The following is a 21,183-nucleotide window of genomic DNA, read 5'->3' as shown; positions in this document are numbered from 1 at the left end:
CATTGGCGAGTGCTTACTCCAAATAGCGAATTGAGAACTGTTTTAAATATGTAGTTGTGCTAAATACTTGTGATGTATAGATATCACTAAAATATGATTGTAAATCTGTTTACAAAATATACCTAGGTTTATTGCCAGACTCTTCTCAACAGAGGTTTTTTCGAACCGGTGGTAGATTTTTTTGACATTCATAAGTGCTTGTTACAATCTAAATTGAATAAAGATATTTTGACTTTGACTCAATATTTCATGTCAAAGCTTGGCTTAAGCAAAGTGTGTGCTAATCAGACTCGCGCACGAAGGGTTCCATACCATCTATACAACTTCATTAGGATTAGCAAAAAACCGGCAAAAAAGATACATTTGTTGTATGGGGGCCCCCTTAAATATTTATTCTGTTCTATTTTTTGTTATATATATATTATATTGACTACAGTTATACATAATCTGTGAAAATTTCAACTGTCTAACTATCATGGTTCATGAGATACAGCTGGTGACAGACGGACGGACAGCGAAGTAGTATATAGAAGTAGGGTTTCCGTTTATACCCTTTGAGTACGGAACCCTGAAGAGGCACAAAAAGCTAAACCGTTATGTGGATACAAATGGGTGCGATGCGATATATGTATCACATGAGGAACCTTTCACAATAAAATACGAGTACACATTTGAACAGGAATACGAATCCATTGAATGTGCTTCCATTAATTTAAAGCACTTAATACAATTACTTTTCGTAATAAAACCATTTATATTTCAAGTGAGGTTTTTTTATAAAGGTATATTTCTGTATTTTGTATAGCACGTTTAAAACATTACTAGCGGTATATTGGTACAAGTGGCATGCTTATGTTAGCGTATATTGATGCAAGTGATAAAAACGTTTATAAATCAATAGATGAAGGTAAAAGAGCATCTGTTTTATTGTTCATTGCAAGCCATATAAGTATTTCATCTAAAAATTCATATACAATATAAAAATATCGTTAGATCAGTAATCTACGCATTACGCCGTATACTGGAGCAAGTGGTAATTAGCTCAGTATACCGCACAACTACAAGATGTAAAATACGCGTATAGTAGTGTATCTGCAATTTTCTCAAAAACTATAAAAAATTTCAAAATTCCATGAATACAAGTAGAAAGCAAATATTTTCTTTGGAACCAATGCAAAATTTTGAAAGTTATATCATCAAATGAGAAAGTTACAGGTTTTGGAACCTTTGAACAGCTCTCCTGTAAATTTATGATTATGCACTTGTACCAGTATACGTAGGAGGTGTCGATTTAATATTCAGGAATTTCAGGAATGCCACTTTCCGACCCCTCTTCCCCACTGGGCACACTGGGCATGTGCCCAGGGCCCCGCGATGCATTGGGGCCCCCTTGTCCCTACTCCATTACCAAACGATACTTAACCGATAGCTAACTCCACTCTCACCTGAAAATCAGGCTTACCGGATGCAGCAATGTTGTGCCGGGCCTATAGGTGAAAGACGGGCCTGGCCACCTTGACTAAACTATGAGAGAAATCAACTAAAAAAGGTCAAATGTTAAGTTAAGATAATATTATTATTATCTAGGTAGGTTCTTTAAGTAATCATATTATTATTATCTTGTATTACGACTGTTAAATTTTGTTCCAATTTGATAATAATAATTATTTGTTTTTGCGATGACCTGTCCGAGCGGTAATTAAAAATAAAACCAAAGTAGTCTTGGTATAATCCTACACGCCTTGTGGGCTCCTAATGCCATGCATGTATACTATTATTGCTTGATGTAAAGCAATGCGTAGTCTTGATCTAGTCGGGGTCGGGGAGTAACAGAACGGAGCCAGTCATATTATTACTTAATACGGAGCGAATACACGTTATCACTTTGAACGAATTCCTCATAAGCTGGGTACTAGAAGTTCTCATGAATTTTCATTTTTACTTGCTTATGAATTAAAACTGGCGGAATGAATGACAGATTCATGACCAATCTAGCGGTGCAAAATGTAGCTCGAACATTCCCGTAGAGACATTTTTCATAGTTGTGCAAATAAAAAGTTACAGTTTTTTCCATCAGTTCATTTTCGTTAATTTATAATGTGAACTTCAATGTAATATTGAAACAAATTTCAATACCCAGTACTTCAATAAAATAAAAGACCTTTTAACTGAAATGGTCTAATTTTACGCGGTAAAGCATTGAAGAAAATAGAAAATGGTTTTTGACAAGATGTTCCAAGTTAAACTTGTAAAACGCCTCTCTACACTTGACTTGCCTTGCAATAGCTTCATCGCCCTTATAAAATCGTTGAAACAACTGAAGACCCAGAATTAAAATTAAGGACAAAATGACTGTTATTACTCAGTAAACAATGCTATTCAGACTGACAATATTGCAAACAAGCACATAGACTACTATCACAATGATATCCAAGCAGGGAAAACTTTTAGGAGCGTGATTTGTGTGTTGTTTTGGAACATTCACTTTATATTGATTTATCGTATATGCCAGTGACCTGTATTTCGTGTTTCAAATGTGTTACTCGTAAATAATTAATGAAAACATTATAAAATGTTCGGAGATCATTAACGATGACATTCTGACAATAATCACAGCGTATTATCTAGTTGTTATTAAGATATCGGGTGTTAAATATGGGCACAGGGCGGAATGTTCGTAAATGGTGTTGAAGATTAGTTAAATAATTGTTATTTCGTTATGGTGTTCGAGTCTCATCATGATGACGCCCGTTGAGGAGAATAAAGATGACAAGGTAAGTTAAAATAGCATTCATTATCTAACTGTTAGTTAAACGTATTACTTAATTAATTAATTTTCTGTTTATGGATTATTTGTTTTGAATATAACTACATCATTCACTGTTATTTTTGGGCTCATACTGAATTTATGGTAACAGAATAATAACATTAGTGTCCGTCTGTATATCTGTTGTGTCACTTAGCTAATATTATAAATAAAAAAATGAATAAATTACTAAATTTGAGCCTTTTAAAGCATTGATGGCATTTGAATGCTGCCATAATACCATAGGTGAGATAATATTGAAATAGAAGCATGTGTGTATGTAGGGTTGCTAGGTCCTCATAATAGGTCATCATAGGTCCGTAATAGCTGGAAAGATCAGCCAGTTTGGCCAGATTTTTTGGGCAAATAATTGATCTTAGCACATGATGGAATGGACATTTTGTTTTGTACAATGTGCCAGCGCTGCTCTGCATAGTAAGCATTGTCGAATTTATCATGCAATTTGTCACGGAATGGGTCGGCACTCCCAAATAGATGAATTGTTTACTGTTGTAAGTAATCACACATCTAAATAAACTGATTCACTAGAGGGCACGTAATTTTAGCTTAAGACAAGCTCTATCTAACACGTAACAACAAAAAGCCTGTGCTTCCATTGGACTATATTGACTGATGAGGCCCCATGCCAGCAGATCCGCATGGGCATGGTGCAGGTGTCGGACGGCAAGTCGCGGCCGCGCGCGGCGCGCCTCGTGCTCACTATGGACGCCGTGACCGTGCAGCGCGCCGCGCCCGCGCCCTCACCCGCGCCGCCGCCAACGGACAAGACCGTGCCGCACGCCAGGGTAAACCCGCCGCTTGACCTCGCTCACATTTATCAGCATCATCATCCCAACCTGTATCCGACCCTATGCTGGGGTCTCCTCTCAGAATGAGACGGCTTGGACCATAGTTCCACGCGGTCCTAGTGCGACTTGGGAACTTCAGAATTGCTATGCAGATTTGTGCATGTTTCCTCAATATGTTTTCCTTCACCGTAAAGCTCATGGTCAATTTCAAATGCTATTTAATAACTAGTAATAATAAGTCACAGATGCGAGCTCGGGTTTAAACCCACGCAGCCAGAACCAAACAGAGGATGCTTGGGAGGCCATAGATTGAACTACTAAGCCGCCATGGCTCACCATTCACTCACCATCCAATTCACTGTTGAATCTAAAGTTCAGCGGTTCATGAAAAAGAAGCCAGACAGACAGACAGACATTATAATAATAATAATAATAAGCCTTTTTATTTCCACATCAAACATTTTACAATTCAAGTACTATTAGTAGTCGTGTTATTACTTTTTACTTATTAATCTAATGTTAGTAGGGTTAGTTATCTTTCTGTGATGCGGATCCCGTTTGGGTGAAGGCTCCTCTTCTCTTTCCACAATTCTCTATTTCTGCGAGGGTCATCAGTAACGCCCCGCTTTTTCAACAATATCATCAGCCCACCGTTTTGTTGGTCTGCCGACATTTCTTTCCTAATGGCCCTTCCAACTCGTTGCTTTTATGGTCCATCTATTGTCTTGGAATCTCGAAATATGACCAGCCCATTGCCATTTCACTTTAAAGCCTGTGTTAAAGGCATCAGTTACTTTCGTTTTTTCTTATAATTTCTGACCTTATTTTATATATTTTCCTGATTTTTAGTATACTTCTTTCCATTGATCTCTGTGTTGTCTCTATTTTTTCTTTAACTTGATGCGTGTAAGCCCATGTCTGACAACCATACAATAAGGTAGGCAGAAGACAGGTATCAATTACAGTTTTTTTTAATATTTAATGTATAATCTCCTTTCCCTTTTCTCCTTTCTCTTTTCCCTCTGTTCTGAGAGGACTGTGCCAGCAGTGGGACGTATATAGGCTGGGATGATGCATGAAGATGAATCTCCTTTAAAAGACAGACATTATGCATTTTAAATATTATTCAACGTGATTAATAGGGGGCATCAATAAATTTACGTCACACCATTTTAACCATTTTTAGCCGCCTCCCTTCTCTCCCACATACTCGTATTGCTATGAAAATCGCAATTATTGGGTTTCTATGTCAAACCGCCTGACCTCCCTCCACTAAGTGCGTGCGTGAAGCATGACCCCTCATTAGGAGTATTTTTTTATCCGCAGACATGGCAATGCCTCCATGTCTCCCAAACACTTGAATGAGATGCGTACATTCCAATGAGGGCTATCGTTTTTTGTCTCACTAGATGGCGCACTGTTGCGTGAGGTTTTTAAGTGTGGCTTTCAGTCTGTTATTACGGGCCTTAAAACAAAGTTTAGATTAAAATCATATTTAATACACCTTAAACCGTGCCATAAAAATATCGAGCATGCCACAGTGTTGCATAGTCCCCGTTTTGTTCGGAAAAAAGGGAGGACAAAGGTTTCTGAAAGACAAAACTGTCTCAAAACACAAACATTCATTGCCCCGGAACGCATATTTGTCATAATTAATTTCAGATATTGCAAAATATTCACAAAATTATTCTAATTATAAATAAACCCGCGTAGCTCACCCAAAATCTATGAGATTTGACATTTCGGAGACCTCACGCTACACTAGCGCCTCTAGTGGCGAATTCATACGCGATAGCCCTCATTCCAATAATAAACCCATTGGTTGTAGGAGCGCATGGTGCAAATAACCCGTCAGAAGGTGGGCGGGCTGGGACTCAGCATCAAAGGCGGCGCCGAGCACAAGCTGCCCATACTCATCTCCAAGATATACAAGGACCAGGCGGCCGACCATACCGGGCAGCTGTTTGTTGGAGACGCTGTCATCAAAGGTAAGTACAGCGCCTTAAAGCTCATTGGTCGATAACTCGGTCGATATACAGCGTGCGGTGTTTCCGCGCAGACCGGATAATGACTAGCGAAAATCATAAAACGATAACTCGATCGATATACAGTGTGCGGTGTCTTATTACAATGTCATTAATGTCTAATTTTGACAAAATCACCTCCAAAGTACTAAAAAGTGAGCAAACCCTCTAACTTCTGTAGAAACAAACTTACTGCTAACAAAAAACAAAATAATATTTTGATTTTTATTTAGTGCAGAGGTTTTTAAAAACGCTTTTACTGAAAAAAATCCAGTTTACCCCTAATATAGACAGAGTCAAATGAAACGCGGCCAACAAATCAGTTCTAAGCTTCTAACAATAATATAGGATATTGAATATCAAGTTATTCTTACTCAGAGAAATATCCGTCACTCATTCTGACATGTGTCGTTGGTTGATAGAATCACAGATGGGTACCATCCCATGTCGGCCAGTATTAAATTATTCAAATAATACTCAATCTCGCTAAGACATTCAATGAGGGCTATCGTTTTTTGTCTTTCTAGATGGCGCCACTGTTGCGTGAGGTTTTTAAGTGTGGCTTTCAAAGTCTATTATTACGGGCGTGAAAAAAAAGTTTACATTAAAATCATATTTAATACACCTTAAAACCATACCATAAAAATATCGAGCAACCACAGTGTTGCGTAGTCCCGTTTTGTTCGGAAAAAAGGGGAACAAATCAATTCATTGCCCCGTAACGCATAATTTCCATAATTAATTTCAGGTAATGCAAAATATTCACAAAATTATTCTAATTATAAATAAACCCGCGTAACTCACCCAAAAACTATGAGATTTGACATTTCGGAGACCTCACGCTTCTAGCGGCGAATTTATACGCGATAGCTTTCATTGGCATAATGCATTTGTATGACAGTTTTTGTATGCGATAACTCATTTGATTGTAGTTTGTTTGTGTCACAAACGTTACGCAATAGACATGCAATAGACCCTCTGGTTTAAAGCATAGTGTTATTTTTTTTAGTGGAACAAACTACTGTCAGTATTGAATTAAATTATAGCTAGCTGTTTTAAATGCAAATTCTCGCTAGCTTCATTGAATTAGTCCGTCTAGCGTCTAATTGAGGCCAATCAAGACCCAGACACTGCAAATTGAGTTAATTGCTAGACGACTAGGCATAATTCCTGAGCTAACTACAAAGAGGGTTGAAAAAAATTAACGGGCTTTGAAATATCGATTCTAAAAAATCTTTCGCAGTCTGAAAGCTGAACTAAGCCTAATTAAGCATTAGGGAGCACTATGCTGATTTGGGACCATTTTGTGGCTGGGAGACGTATTTTTATTTGTTTATTTTATTTCTTGTAATGTCACGAATAAGCGTTTATTTTCTTTCTTTTTAAACCCCTAAGTCACATGGAAAACTGCAAAAATTCCATGAATGACAAAGAAACCTTCAACGAATAGTATGTAAAGCACGTCATAGAAAGTTAAGAAACTATAAACAAGTAAAACAAAAGCTGGACCTTGTGGCCCTTCAGGCGACTCAAACCTTCCCCCCACATCAGTATGTAAAGCCGGGTCTCCACTGAGCAATGCGCATGATATTGTTCCAACAGGGCTCAAAATTGCACCGAAAATTGCTGCTGCGCGAGGCGGCACGCTCAGTGGAGACCTGACATAAGCACATTTTTGTTGTAGTGAACGGCGAGTACATTACTGCGTGTTCACACGACGATGCGGTGACAATTCTCCGTAACGCAGGCGACATTGTGGTGTTAACAGTCAAGCACTACCGCGCCGCCACGCCCTTCCTCCAGAAACAAGGTACCGCTCAGAATACTCGACTACAACTGCGAGCCTGGTCATGGCTCGAGAGGTTGGTCGTGACTTGCGAATCTGGTCATGGCTCGATTGGTTTGTCATGACTTGCTTGCCTGGTCATGGCTCGATTGGTTTGTCATGACTTGCGTGCCTAGTCATGACTCGAGAGGTTGGCCATGCATGACTTGTGACGTTGGTCGTGATTCGCGAGGCTGGCATTCATATCATAAGTGCCTGTTATAGATAAAATTGAATAAAAATATAACTTTGATTTTTACAGTCAATGAAAAGTTCCTTCTGCGGAATAAACTTTTGTATTAAACCTTGTATTATTGTTAACAGCGGATGGTGCGTCAGACACTGATAGCAGTACGGGGGATGACCATCCATCACTCCACAACAAACCAGTTGACGCTAACTGCAATGAAAAGCAGGTGGAACAGACCAATGGCGGTTGGCAGGTGAAAAATATACCTACGTTATGTATTTAAATAAATGATTATATTTTTTTTATCGTGCCAGACCTAATAGTTAAAAGCTAATAGTTTGAAAAGTTTGCAGGCATTTTTTGTTCTAAAAACTCAAAATAACTGATGGCATATTTATTCGGCAATAATAGGAGAAAATTAACGAAAAATAAGACCACAGATAAAATTTGTAATAAGGTGTAATTTTTTGGAGAAAAGGTAAAAGTCATATCATAACTTAAATTAGATTTTTTTACAATATTTCAAGCACTCTCTCGCAGTTCAAAGTACTTATCAATTTTCGAGTGGTTCATTTTGAATTACATTATACCATTCCGCTTTCCATTCTCTGCCCACTCCAGGCTCTATGTTTACGGCTGATTGTATCCTGCAATTTTTTTTTCAAGATTATTTGTATGTATGTTAGACTGCGTGGGGCGAAGAGGAAAGCAGCCGGCCGGGCAGCGCGGCGGGATCGGTGCGGTCGCGGCCCGCCTCCGTCGCCTCTGACCGCGTCGCGCAGGACCAGGCCAAGGAGTGGCGGGACGTCGTCTCAGGTACATACTGTTAGTCGCGTGGCGGGGGGGACGAGCAGTAGGTACCGAGCCATTATCGACCTTGACAACTAAAATGTTATTAATTAACAAAAGGGACATTTACAGAAATTCTAATTTGTTAACCATTTTTTTTTTAATGTTACAGTACCTCTTATGATGGGCTATGTGACGAGATATGTCTTTGGAACGGACAAACTAAGGCCAGGTGCTTTTGAGGTAAGCATATTATCTAGCCCTGGCATAAAAATCAGCCCGGCAAGCAGCAATGTAAATCAAAAATTGAATTACGACAAATAAATGCTACATTCGCACGAATACGCGAAACAACAAGATACTGTAGGATGGCATTTTCGAAAGATCTATACGTTGAACATATTTACATCAAAGCGCATGAACCTTGGATAACGTGTCCCATTTTGAGACCATCGTCTGGTACTACAGGTTTGAATTTCTGAAAGAAAAAAAAACATTTATTCGTGACAATTACACAAAACATAATATAATAACATAATATAATATCGTCCCCTTACAACCAGAATCGCTTATCTGCATGAAATGTAGTTTCGAGAAAAACGCATTTAAAGGTTTGCATGCTCTAAAACCTATAAAAGCTAGTTATACTAAAACGTCTTTGTTTTCTATTTAGATAATTTATCCCTTAATAGGATAGGGCTATGTTATTTACTCTATACTCGCGCCGAGTAGGTTAAAATAAGGCTTTTCTTTAAAAGGTACTGCAGATAAGCGATTTTGCCTGTAGACACGTTTTTTTTTATCTTCTAAACTAGCAAGTTTACGCAGATATATTGGATAAACTATCATTTTAAGTCCATAATTGAAGCATTTTTCGCCGAATACAGTGTTAAAATGCTTACATGTTTTATACAATTTAAGTTTTTAGTTAAGTCTCAGCGCAAATAAGAGGTATTGGCTGTAAACAAATCGGAATTTACCTCTTAAGCGCGCTTAAAAGTGCAAAATATTTCTAAGATGTTTTGACTCTAGGCTTTTTTTCTGTTTTTCTATCTTATATGCAATGTAGCATTATTCTGTTTTGTTTTTATCATTCAAAGACATATAACTTGTATTTTTCGAAAGAGTTCCATCAATCTATTTCAACAAATAGGTACCAAATAGCCCAAAAATATAAATAAATGAAAACTAGCGAGCTAAAGTCTTAAATATAGTAGTATATTTCTAGTATATGTGAGATATATTACGTTCTTCCTTTAATATCATATATGCTGCTTAATACATTTAATTATGGAACTTTTGATTACATGCATACAACAAAAAACATATTTTATTCAAACATTTTAAGGCACTTAGCGTCTCAAGGCTCAAAGTAACCACTGAAACAGTCATGAAAAAAGAACCGTAATGGTAATAACCATCAGTCTTCTTCTTCATAAAAACGATAACGAGCATGGATATTCAGGTTTTGATGAACTAAATAGAAAACATAGGTATAACCAGATCCAGCAGACCGTCGAACTGAACCGCGAGTGTCATTTAGATACCTACTATTTACTACTTCGTATCGTGTACGTCGTATCATTGAATAGCTTATCACGGCATAAAACATTTACGTTGTCACACATTTTCATTGTTCTTGGCTTAATATTTGTATAGGTAATATTTTTATCAATTACGACATGTCGTCTGACTTTTTGAGTTTTGATACCAGGCCTGTAACTTTGCAAACCAACCGTCGAACAAGACAAGGCCACAGAAAATCGAATCCAAACTCTGTTGAACCTCTTTCAGTAGAGGAATTTAAACTACCTGCATTAAAAAGCGATACACTAATCCACTGCCAATAAGCGCAGCTAAAAAAATAAAGATTTAATGACTTTTTACAAAAAAAATGTTATACCGGAGATTCACCATGGCTGGTTGCACTGGCCTGTGATGAAGACGTTATTGAGCGTGTGCCGGACGTAGCCACAGCTGGAACAAGCAGTGATGAAAAATAACCTTAATGGTAATAATCATCAGTCTTCTTCTTCATCACTGCTTGTCTTAGCTGTGGCTACTCAAACCAGCCATGGATAATTAATATTACCTAAGCCAAGAACAATGAAAATGTGTGATAAGCTTTTCATTGATACGACGTACCTACGATACGAAGTAGTAAATAAGTAGGTTATCTAAATGACAATCACGGTTCATTTTGACGGTCTGGTGGATCTGGTTATATGTTTTTCTATAGCCGCGTATCCATTAGAGCAGCCTCAGGCCGAGCACCCGAGCCGAGCCATATTTTGTCGGTTTTTTGACCGTGCTCAAAGGAGCCTCAGTCTGAGCCGTGCTTTGGCAGCGTCTCCACTTGCGCGGCCTCGGAGCGAGGCAGCCGCTCGGCCCGAGGCTGCCTCTAGTGGATACGCGGCTTATTTAGTTCATCGAAACCTGAATATCCATGCTCCTTATCGTCACCTGAAAGAAAAACACTGTTAAATTACGGCAAATGAATCGCTGTTATACATTGATCTGTTCACTCACGAAGCCCCCTCCACAGCTAATTATTAATGTACACGAGAAAACCTCTTAAGTACTTACACATTGTCTTAGTCTTAGTGTGCGTGACTGACGGTACGCTTGCGACTGAAGCCACGAGGACAAGTTCGAGCTACGCACACATAGACTTGTCGTACGGATACGTTTAGGTACAATTACAATTATAGAATGTGGAGGGGCAGACTTTCGTTAGTGAACAGATCTTAATTACCTAAATAAGTTTTTAAAAATTACTTATTATGAATCGTGCTTTCAAGCGTGTACGAACCGACTAAGCTAGCCTACACAAAGTGCACACTACTTTACATACAGCGCGAAACGTCTAAGCGATACTTAAGCGATTTTGGCTGTAGCGCTTCTTATGGTCGAAGCAAACATTGTTACAAGCAATATCGCCTATATTATATTTAGTTTGTTTTCGCTGTTGCAATAATTGAAATATAAAGTAATGCTCAACAGGCGAAACCTACTAACATTATTTTAGCACTTTAGGCAGTACTCAAATTGCATTTTTATTGAAATCTTAACATTCCAAAATCGCTTGTTTGACATTAAAATATTTTTGCTGTTGTAAAATAAAAAAAATGCTGTTTAACCAACGCGTAGTTGTTTTTGGCTGTTGATTTTCTTAAAAATCGGCTTTAAGTGAGCTTAAGAAAAACGTAACTCGGTATTGGAGTATCGTACAGTAAAACGGGTTTCAACAGCATGTAGATCTTGGAAAGTACATTCTAACGATATACTTAACTCAGTTTTGCCCAAAAGTGACTTTAAGCGATTCTGGTCGTAAGGGGACGATATATAGTTTTTTCTTTTTCCGCAATAATTACGCGTTCGGTTACGTGGGTGCACACTCACCGGGGTTCAGCTGAAAACCAGCGCTGCAGCTCTGGTTACAGGGCTACGGCATATGCTGAGCTGAGTCCTTTTGGCATCACACTACAGCACAATATCTCTTATTTTCCTCTCTTTTCCTATTTATGTTTTTACTGTGTTTTTGTTGTGATGTAGTGTTGTTTTTCTTGACAATAAATGTTGTGAGTTTGAGTTTGAGTTTGAGTTTGAAAACAAAACAGAAGAAAAGATCGCGGTGGATGTGGAAGCACAAGACCGGTCTGAATAGAGAGCCTTGGGGAAGTCCTATGTCCAGCAGTACAGTTTGATTAATTCGAATTTAACACTTGACAGATGGGCGTGCCTTCAGTCAATTTTCAACTTATTAATGATTATGTAAAAACTATTTTATTTGTATGACCTCAAAGTTGAAAATTGACTGAAGGCACGCCCATCTGTCAAGTGTTAACTCCAAGTAATCGTACTGTAGACGTCTTTCGGCTGACATGATGATGATGATGAAGGGGGAGGCCTTTGTTCAGCAGTGGACGTGTTCCGGCTGATGATGATGATGATGAATGATGAGGGGAGGCCTTTGTTCAGCAGTGGACGTGTTCCGGCTGATGATGATGAATGAGATGATGATGAAGGGGGAGGCCTTTTGTCAGCAGCGGACGTGTTCCGCCTGATGATGATGATGATGATGATGATGATGATGATGAAGGGGGAGGCCTTTGTTCAGCAGTGGACGTGTTCCGGCTGATGATGATGATGAAGGGGAGGCCTTTGTTCAGCAGTGGACGTGTTCCGGCTGATGATGATGATGATGATGATGATGATGAAGGGGGAGGCCTTTGTTCAGCAGTGGACGTGTTCCGGCTGATGATGATGAGATGATGATGAAGGGGAGGCCTTGTTCAGCATGGACGTGTTCCGGCTGATGATGATGATGATGATGATGAAAGGGGAGGCCTTTGTTCAGCAGGGGACGTGTTCCGGCTGATGATGATGATGATGATGATGATGAAGGGGAGGCCTTTGTTCAGCAGTGGACGTGTTCCGGCTGATGATGATGATGATGATGATGAAGGGGGAGGCCTTTGTTCAGCAGTGGACGTGTTCCGGCTGATGATGATGATGATGATGATGAAGGGGGAGGCCTTTGTTCAGCAGTGGACGTGTTCCGGCTGATGATGACGATGATGTATTGTGTTAGGTGCGCGGCGCGCGTCCGCAGGTGACGACGGGTGTGATCCACGCGGAGGACCCCGCCGCGCTCTCGCACTGGCTCAAGAGTATCTCCAATAATATCGTCGGTCTCACCAACCTGCAGGTACGAATGGAACTGCCTTTCTGTAGTACACTCGAACAAACTGCATCATTAATAGTAGATTGTTGCACCAAGCAGAAAGTTATTTATTATTGCACCGAGTGCCGGTTTGGAGCCCGAGCGTTAGCGAGGGCTTTAAAAAGCACGAGGGCAATATAAATTACTTAATGCGAGGTGCATAATCTGCTTTTCTTTCAACTATTAGGTACAGGAATAGTAGACGAAAAAAAACTCATGCTAAACAAATAATAGGAAAGAAATGTCACTGGCACTCGATGATTCCATTTTTGTAAGTTTACATTCGCACTCTCAAAAAATGTCCGGAAAATTCGCAAGGTTCCCGCCAATTTGTTTTTTTTTTTTTTAATTTCTTACTTTTTTTGGCAGTTAGTTAGTAGGTAGCCAGTAGCAAATATTTTACCTGCGATCTGTCAAATTTCGGATAGGCACCAGGTTGGCCCAACAATAAAGGATTTCATACTTTTTTCTGCTCTAGAGCAGAAAAGTCCCGCTTTGTGCTGGGTATTTAGTGCGGTTATGAATCATAACTTATGATGAAATTAACGCATACTTGGAAGAAAATAAATTTTATACATTCGAACCAACTGAATCGTGCCATTGATATCGCATTGCTTGACAATTTATTATGATATTACTGTGAGAACGTTCTATGGTGAGTCAGAAATCAAATGGTTTGACTGTACCATCAGAGACTTCGGAGCGGCCGATGTTTTCGAAAATATTGGAACATGCACTCTATTCTGAAGGCTTTAGAGTATGTGCCGATATTTTTGATCACCTAGGCCGCCTCAAATTATTTCATAGCGACCGTAAGGTACCAGGGTGGGACTTCCCATGGTTTTATCCCGAAAACCATATAGAAATTGATTAATAAAAGGTTCAAGCCTGGCACATGAAACTAGCATTTGCCCAGGATTGTGAAAAAATCGTTTATCGCTATAGTGCTTTGAATTATCGATGCTAAGGGTTGTTTCACACATATCACAGCAACCACACCACAACCCGCCACACCATAACCCGCCACGTGGTTGGGCGCCTATTTTGTATTGAAAATGAATAGTGCAATTCACACAAACCACATTTTGCCGTCATTATCGACTGCGTGTGTGATACGACCACATCGCAACGGCAACGCAACCACCGGTGGCACCGCGACGGCCGGCCGGCCACACGCAATCACGCGCCTGCGCTCTCCCCCCTTCATTCATTCCGACGTCTTCTTCCTACTAATAAAAGTCATAACAAGGATATCAATGTTACCTGCTCGAATTCCATGAGTGCTCAGTCAAGTCAAGGCGTGTTTCTCTATGAAAGCCGGAGTATAACTGCATCTGCTCGCGACGGAACCACATCACAACTACATTTTGTAGGCACCATATCGCAACTGCAAAATGATGTAGCGACACTATTCACACGTAACCACATCGCAACTACTAGCGACAACCACATTTTGTAGGCACCACATCGCAACTGCAAAATGATGTAGCGACACTATTCACACGTAACCACATCGCAACTACTAGCGTCAACAATATTTGTAGGCACCACATCGCAACTGTAAAATGATGTAGCGACACTATTCACACGTAACCACATCGCAACTACTAGCGACAACCACATTTTGTAGGCACCACATCGCAACTGCAAAATGATGTACCGACACTATTCACACGTAACCACATCGCAACTACTAGGGACAACCACATTTAAGGCACCATATCGTAACTGCCAATGATGTAGCGACCACTATTCACACGTAACCACATCGCAACTACTAGCGACAACCACATTTTGTAGGCACCACATCGCAACTGCAAAATGATGTAGCGACACTATTCACACGTAACCACATCGCAACTACTAGCGTCAACCATATTTTGTAGGCACCACATCGCAACTGCAAAATGCCGCAGCGACACTATTCACACGTAACCACATCGCAACTACTAGCGTCAACCACATTTGTAGGCACCACATCGCAACTGCAAAATGCCGCAGCGACACTATTCACACGTAACCACATCGCAACTACTAGCGACAACCACATTTTGTAGGCCACACATCGCAACTGCAAAATGATGTAGTGACACTATTCACACGTAACCACATCGCAATGAGGGCTATCGCGTATGAATTCGCCGCTAGAGGCGCTAGTGTAGCGTGAGGTCTCCGAAATGTTTAATCTCATAGTTTTTGAGTGAGCTACGCGGGTTTATTTGTAATTAGCATCATTTTGTGAATATTTTGCATTACCTGAAATTAATTATGGCAATTATGCGTTACGGGGTAATAAATGTGTGTGTTTTGAGACAGTTTTGTCTTTCGGAAACTTTGTCCTCCCTTTTTTTTCGAACAAAACGGGACTACGCAACACTGGTTGCTCGATATTTTTATGGTACGGTTTTATGGTGCATTAAATATGATTTTAATCTAAACTTTTGTTTTCACGCCCGTAATAACAGATTGAAAGCCACACTTAAAAACCTCACGCAACAGTGGCGCCATATAGGAAGACAAAATACGATAGCCCTCATTACTAGCGACAACCATATTTTGTAGGCACCGCATCGCAACTGCAAAATGCCGCAGCGACACTATTCACACGTAACCACAGCTTGACCGCATTTTAACGCTGCGACGTGGTGTAGTTGTAGTAAGTGTGAAACAACCCTGATTGTCTATTTATTAAACGGTACATTAATGTGCGCGTGTACGCGGGGTGTTACAGATGAAGCTGTTCAACCGTCAGCTGGGCGCCGGCGAGCGCATCGAGTACATGGGCTGGGTGCACGAGGGCGTGGTGAGCGCGACGCAGCCCTGGCAGACCTACCGGCCCAAGTTCCTGCTGCTCAAGGGGACCGACGTCATGCTGTTCGACCAGCCGCCGGTGAGGGCCGCACTGCTTCTACACTACATAGCCGACCCCGACCAGGCCGTGGTACTGGCAGCCTACAGGTCTCCACTGAGCGCTGAGCCGGAGACGAGCGGAGCGGAGAGACGTGTAGGGATCGACCAATTATATTGGTTCAAAATCACATCTCGGCTCCGCACCGTTTCTATGGAAACAGTCAAGCGGAGACGAGCGGAGCGAAGAGGTGTGTGAGGAATGATAACTTTTTTCATAGCTCCACTTAGCCCCACTCATCTCCGCTCGTGTCCGCCTCAGTGGAGCCGCAACTGTAGTTTCTCAAGCAGAGGATCGAGGATTCAAATCCAGGTTTGCATCTCTTTAAGTTTTTCGAAATTTATGTGTAATAGTATCTGTTTACTACTAGTTTAACGGTGAAGGAAAATATTTGCGAAGTACCTAACTCAATGGTTCGTGTGAATTTTTCCATCCGCATTGGGCTCGCATTGGTTTTTTTTTTTTATTTATTTATTTAGAAACAAACAGTCTTACACAATAATTTTGCATTATAAGCTGAATCCTCTTATCCTGAGAGGGGATTTGTGCCCAACAGTAGGGGTAAGCTAGAATGATGTTGATGATGAGTTGAGGGGTGCGTCATTTTAGTTTAGACAAGGCTTTATATTACGAAGTCCAAAATTCGAACTTTGCATCCTGCCGCCTCGCTGACGCTTCTAATTATTTAATACGAGAGTGAGAGCGACGGTACGATACGAAGTTCGATGTTCGAATTTCGCAGCACCCACGCTCTATTTATTCGCTTTGCTCCGTTTCGATAACTGGTCGTTCCGTCAACAGATGACCATCGGCGAGCTGGCCAAATGCCCGGAGACCCTCAAAGTGTACCAGACGATGTTCCGCACCGTGAAGGAGAGCGAGACGGTGGACTGGCGCCAGCACTGCTTCCTCGTGCAGAGCAGCGCGCGGCGCGGGGCGGGCCGGGGCGGCCGTGGCGCGTGGGCGGCGCCGGCCCAAGATACTTCAGCGCCGAGACGCGCCAGGACCTGCTGAGGGTCGAGGCCGCCTGGACCGCCAACATCGTCAACTCGGTCACGAGGCTCCAGGTAACTCCCGCCATTCGAATTGTGTTGCCAATTTAGGCTATAACGAGCACTTATGAATGTCGAAATATCTACCAGCAGTTCGGAAAAACCTCTGTTGAGAAGAATCCGGCAAGAAACTCGACGAGGTATGTATTTTTTTAAAACAGATTTACAATGTTGTTGTTGTTGAAACCCTCTACTACGCTCAGGATTCTTCTCGAACCGCTCGGTTCGCTCGTAGTTCAATTCTAGGGTCCTTCGCTTGCTCAGGTTTCAATATAAGCACGCTAGTGTCAAACTGTAACTAAAAATATATGACTGGTAGTAAAAACAAGTAATATGTAACTAATATTATAAATGCGAAAGTGTGTTTGTCCGTCTTACATGCCGTAACGGAGCGACGGATCGACCTGATTTTTTTCATAGAGATAGTTTATGGGCCCGAGAGTGACATAGGCTACTTTTTATCCCGGAAAAAAGCACAGTTCCCGAGGGAACAGCGCGCAATAACCGAATACCACGCGGGCGGAGCCGCGGGCAAAAGCTAGAATGTAATAAAAACTAGTTAAAGTATGATACGAGTAAGAGTGAGCATGAATATGGGCATACTTCTTAGATAATCGTTTAATCTAGTATCGGATCCAGTACATATCATAAACTTTACTTACTCCGATATCGTGTCGGCATCCGGTACGGATATCGGATAGAATAATACAATACAATAACTCTTTATTGCAGACCAACACAGTAAGCAATACAGAAAATAAAGGTATATACATAGAGATTTTCTAAGGTAAGCACTAGGCTGCCTTATCGCTTTAGAACGATCTCTTGCAGGCAACCTAACCTAATAATGTGAGTGGCGTACAATGAGATGTATAAAAATAAACAAGTATAATGTGCAACCTATTTTATTGCAAAAAAGTATTTCTTACAGTGAAAATATAGATTTTATCATAATATAACCTAACCTAACCTAACCAAACATAACATAACCTAATAGTACTTTTATGAAAACAAAACTTAACTAACACATTTGAAACTTTTTTAGAGTCTTGCTCAATGTTGTTTAAAAATAAATGCATTTGTGTATGTTCTCTTAGTCAATAAATAAACCATAAAAAATCGCCCACCCGCTTTCTTGAACACTTAAATCATAATTATACACATACATTTTGGGCACAAGGACAATCATGGAACAAGATAGTGCAAATGTTAACCAAATCGTTAAGTAGACCTTTTAACGTCGCCTCCGGTTGCGTCGAGTCTCTTCCATCCGTCGTTTCAAGTGGGGATATGGTTGGATGCATGTCTGAAAGTCCTGGCTGTTCAAGCTAAACAAAACAAAAACATTAAACTTTTTTTCCACCTGTAGTGTTACCACTACTGGGCAAAGGCCCTCCCTTCTTTTCTTAAAGTCTTCTTTAGCACGTACTCCTGCTAGTTTTAGAGGGTATTCAAATTATCTGATCCGATATCAATATCGGAACCCGATATTATATATCTAATATATAAAATTCTTGGATCAAAAATGTTTGTGACCAAACTCCTTCGAAACGGCTTCACCGATTTTTATGATTTTTTTTGTGTATATTCGGTAGGTCTGAGAATAGGATGTAAACTTTTCATATTTGTATTGCCCGATATCGAGTCCGACAATTTGAAAGATAGCAAGAAGATAATTCATATGTACTTCGTTTTTTTAGCATTAGAAAGAAGGTAAGCGATCTTGATGTGCGTTTTTATTGAAAAAAACTTTTGAAAAATAAATCACAGCAAATATGTAACAATTAGCAAGGGCATATGATCATTTACATGCTTTTGGTATAAGTAATTGTTACTATTTTTACAAAACGTTTTTTCAATATTTGAGAAGATTGTTTACCCTTTTTCTAATGCTAAAAAAACGAAGTATAGTCATACACTTACTCCGAACCTAACCCCGTATAGGGTTGCCATATGAAAAATTAAAAAGTCCTGACAAAAATCCGGACATGTCCAGACAAATCCTGACGTATGGCTCTAAAATCTAAACCGGTGGTGGAAAAATTTGAAAAAAATCAGAATGGTAGTAAGTAATCAAACTTTCAAGAAACTATAACGGCTAAGTTTGTTTGAGAATTATTAGTAGTTTAACCCTTTGACCATTATTTTAAAGCAATGAATCGAAACTTTAACGATACGCACAGCATGAATGATTTTTTTTATGATTTTTGAGAAGAGAAATGTATAATTATTGCAGGGTTTCCGAATTATGAGACGGCAATATGTTTGCCGCTATCAGCCAAGGGCATTAAGTGACAAGACCGTCATGTCAGTTTGCCGGGGAACTACGGGTGGCACGACGTATCAAAATAAATAAATTAAAAACCAATAGATGATAAGAAATAATTAAAACCTTTATTTAACTTAAAACTGAATTCTTTCAAATAAATAACCGGCAAGAGCATATCGGCCATTTGAAGTATTGAATTAAGCTATTGCTCCATATATAAATCAATAACAATTGTAGCCTAACCCACCCTTTCCTTTAATAAACACCAGACACTTAACGGATAGTGGCAATATATTGCCGTCTTCATTTTTTAAAATTATCAAATAACAGATTTTTTTTCTTTAACCTATATCGCCAATCTTGTCTCTGAAAGTAGAGAATTGTGACTATCGGATAAATCCAGCAAACAAAATTTTATTTACAAACATTGTTCAATTGTAAGGAATAGTTAAAAATCTAAGTTCAGGCCTAAGAATCATCATTTAACATGGTTGGAATAACGGTTTATCTGCTATCCTTTTTTTTCGTAAATTGGTACGAGTATGTTCTCTTATGCGAACCAAAAGTTATATTAACTAACAACACGTTCATTGAGAAAAAATAAAATATCTGAGTCGTATGACGGCAAATATCTTGCCGTTACCCACTAAAGGGTTAAGAGTACCTAAAGCAGCCTAAGGTATAAAATATACCGAAAACTTGGAAGATTCCGTATAAAATACGAAATCCTTAGAAAAATGTTACTTAATTTTTTCGTCATGGCTACGGAACCCTTTTTGGGCGTGTACGACACGCTCTTGGCTGGTTTTTTGTACTGTGGTAGTGGGATGTATATAATATAGATCGGAGGGATGTGATAAAAAAAAAACTAACACAAATATCTCCGTGATCTCGAGAGCGGTGATGGTGGTGACTGCTGGGGCGCCGGGGTTTAGGATCGCTCTGTCCCCGAAATACGCGCCATCGTTTAGATGTGTCAGCTGAAAAAATCATGGATAACTGTCACGTAAAATAACAGTAACTTAACAGAGAGCTGTGAAACAAGCTCTAAAGATAGAATTAGCAAAATATCTTTGAGTGTAGCGCTTTGTTGCTAAATTAAAGTTAATTTGAGACGGTACCTCTCTCCCGTGCTCGTCGGAAACGCTTAATGTACCGTAAGAAATGAAACACATTCTTTCACTCGGTTCACCGAACTTTTGTATCGTCTGAAAATTGGAACTATGGTTACTAAAATAAAATTAAATGACGACATGGTTCGGACCTATACGTAGAACTTCATGAAGGTGCGATATTTTTGGGAGATAGGATACAGCACGCGTAAACTTCTCTTAAAATACGATGGCGATTGGCGAAACAAACTACCTACATCTTTACAGACCTTCGCCTAGATAAAAAGATTTGCAAAATAAATTGAAAATAATTCTCCGGAGCACATGGAGAAATTTGGCCGTGTATGTCATAGCTCGGTATTGTATGTGGTGAAGTAAGCATCACACAATAATGAAAAGCTAAATTCGATTTCCGGGCCCAGATTATCCATCATGTTTTTCAATGTGTTCATGTTATATTTATTGAAATACATCACCTGTCCAGGGACCAAAGTCTCCTGCTTGAGGCTGAATATGATGGCGTTGACGACCGCAACCGGCAGGTCTCGCAGCGGCGGCACGTTAGCCACCAGCCTCTTGCACGAGTGCATGTTTATATCCTGCTTTATCTGCTCGTTGATAGTGCCCAGAATCTGCTCCTCATTCAAATAGTTTCCACTAAACTTGTAGCTCA

General features: G+C 39.9%; 2 protein-coding genes across 3 annotated transcripts; one reads left to right on the top strand and one right to left on the bottom strand.

Annotated features, from left to right (window-relative positions):
* Window positions 1-2,262: 2,262 nt before the first annotated feature.
* On the top strand, window positions 2,263-17,002 carry Syn2 (Syntrophin-like 2; the record flags this gene model as incomplete). Of its 2 annotated transcripts, none has more annotated exon segments than XM_074101155.1 (10): window positions 2,263-2,774; window positions 3,460-3,612; window positions 5,444-5,603; window positions 7,324-7,449; window positions 7,789-7,907; window positions 8,341-8,470; window positions 8,616-8,686; window positions 13,038-13,154; window positions 15,901-16,059; window positions 16,879-17,002. In XM_074101155.1, coding segments are annotated over 10 exon segments (1,195 nt in total), but the record flags the coding sequence as incomplete, so codon positions are not given.
* Window positions 17,003-18,089: 1,087 nt separating this feature from the next.
* Window positions 18,090-21,183, bottom strand: LOC141438190 (potassium/sodium hyperpolarization-activated cyclic nucleotide-gated channel 1-like; the record flags this gene model as incomplete). Its single annotated transcript, XM_074101944.1, is given in 4 exon segments — window positions 18,090-18,457; window positions 20,272-20,378; window positions 20,520-20,606; window positions 20,987-21,183. Coding segments are annotated over 4 exon segments (485 nt in total), but the record flags the coding sequence as incomplete, so codon positions are not given.

This window comes from Choristoneura fumiferana, chromosome 18 (assembly GCF_025370935.1).
Source record: "Choristoneura fumiferana chromosome 18, NRCan_CFum_1, whole genome shotgun sequence".
Classification (NCBI taxonomy): domain Eukaryota; kingdom Metazoa; phylum Arthropoda; class Insecta; order Lepidoptera; family Tortricidae; genus Choristoneura; species Choristoneura fumiferana.
This window is presented reverse-complemented; position numbering and strand designations above follow the sequence as displayed.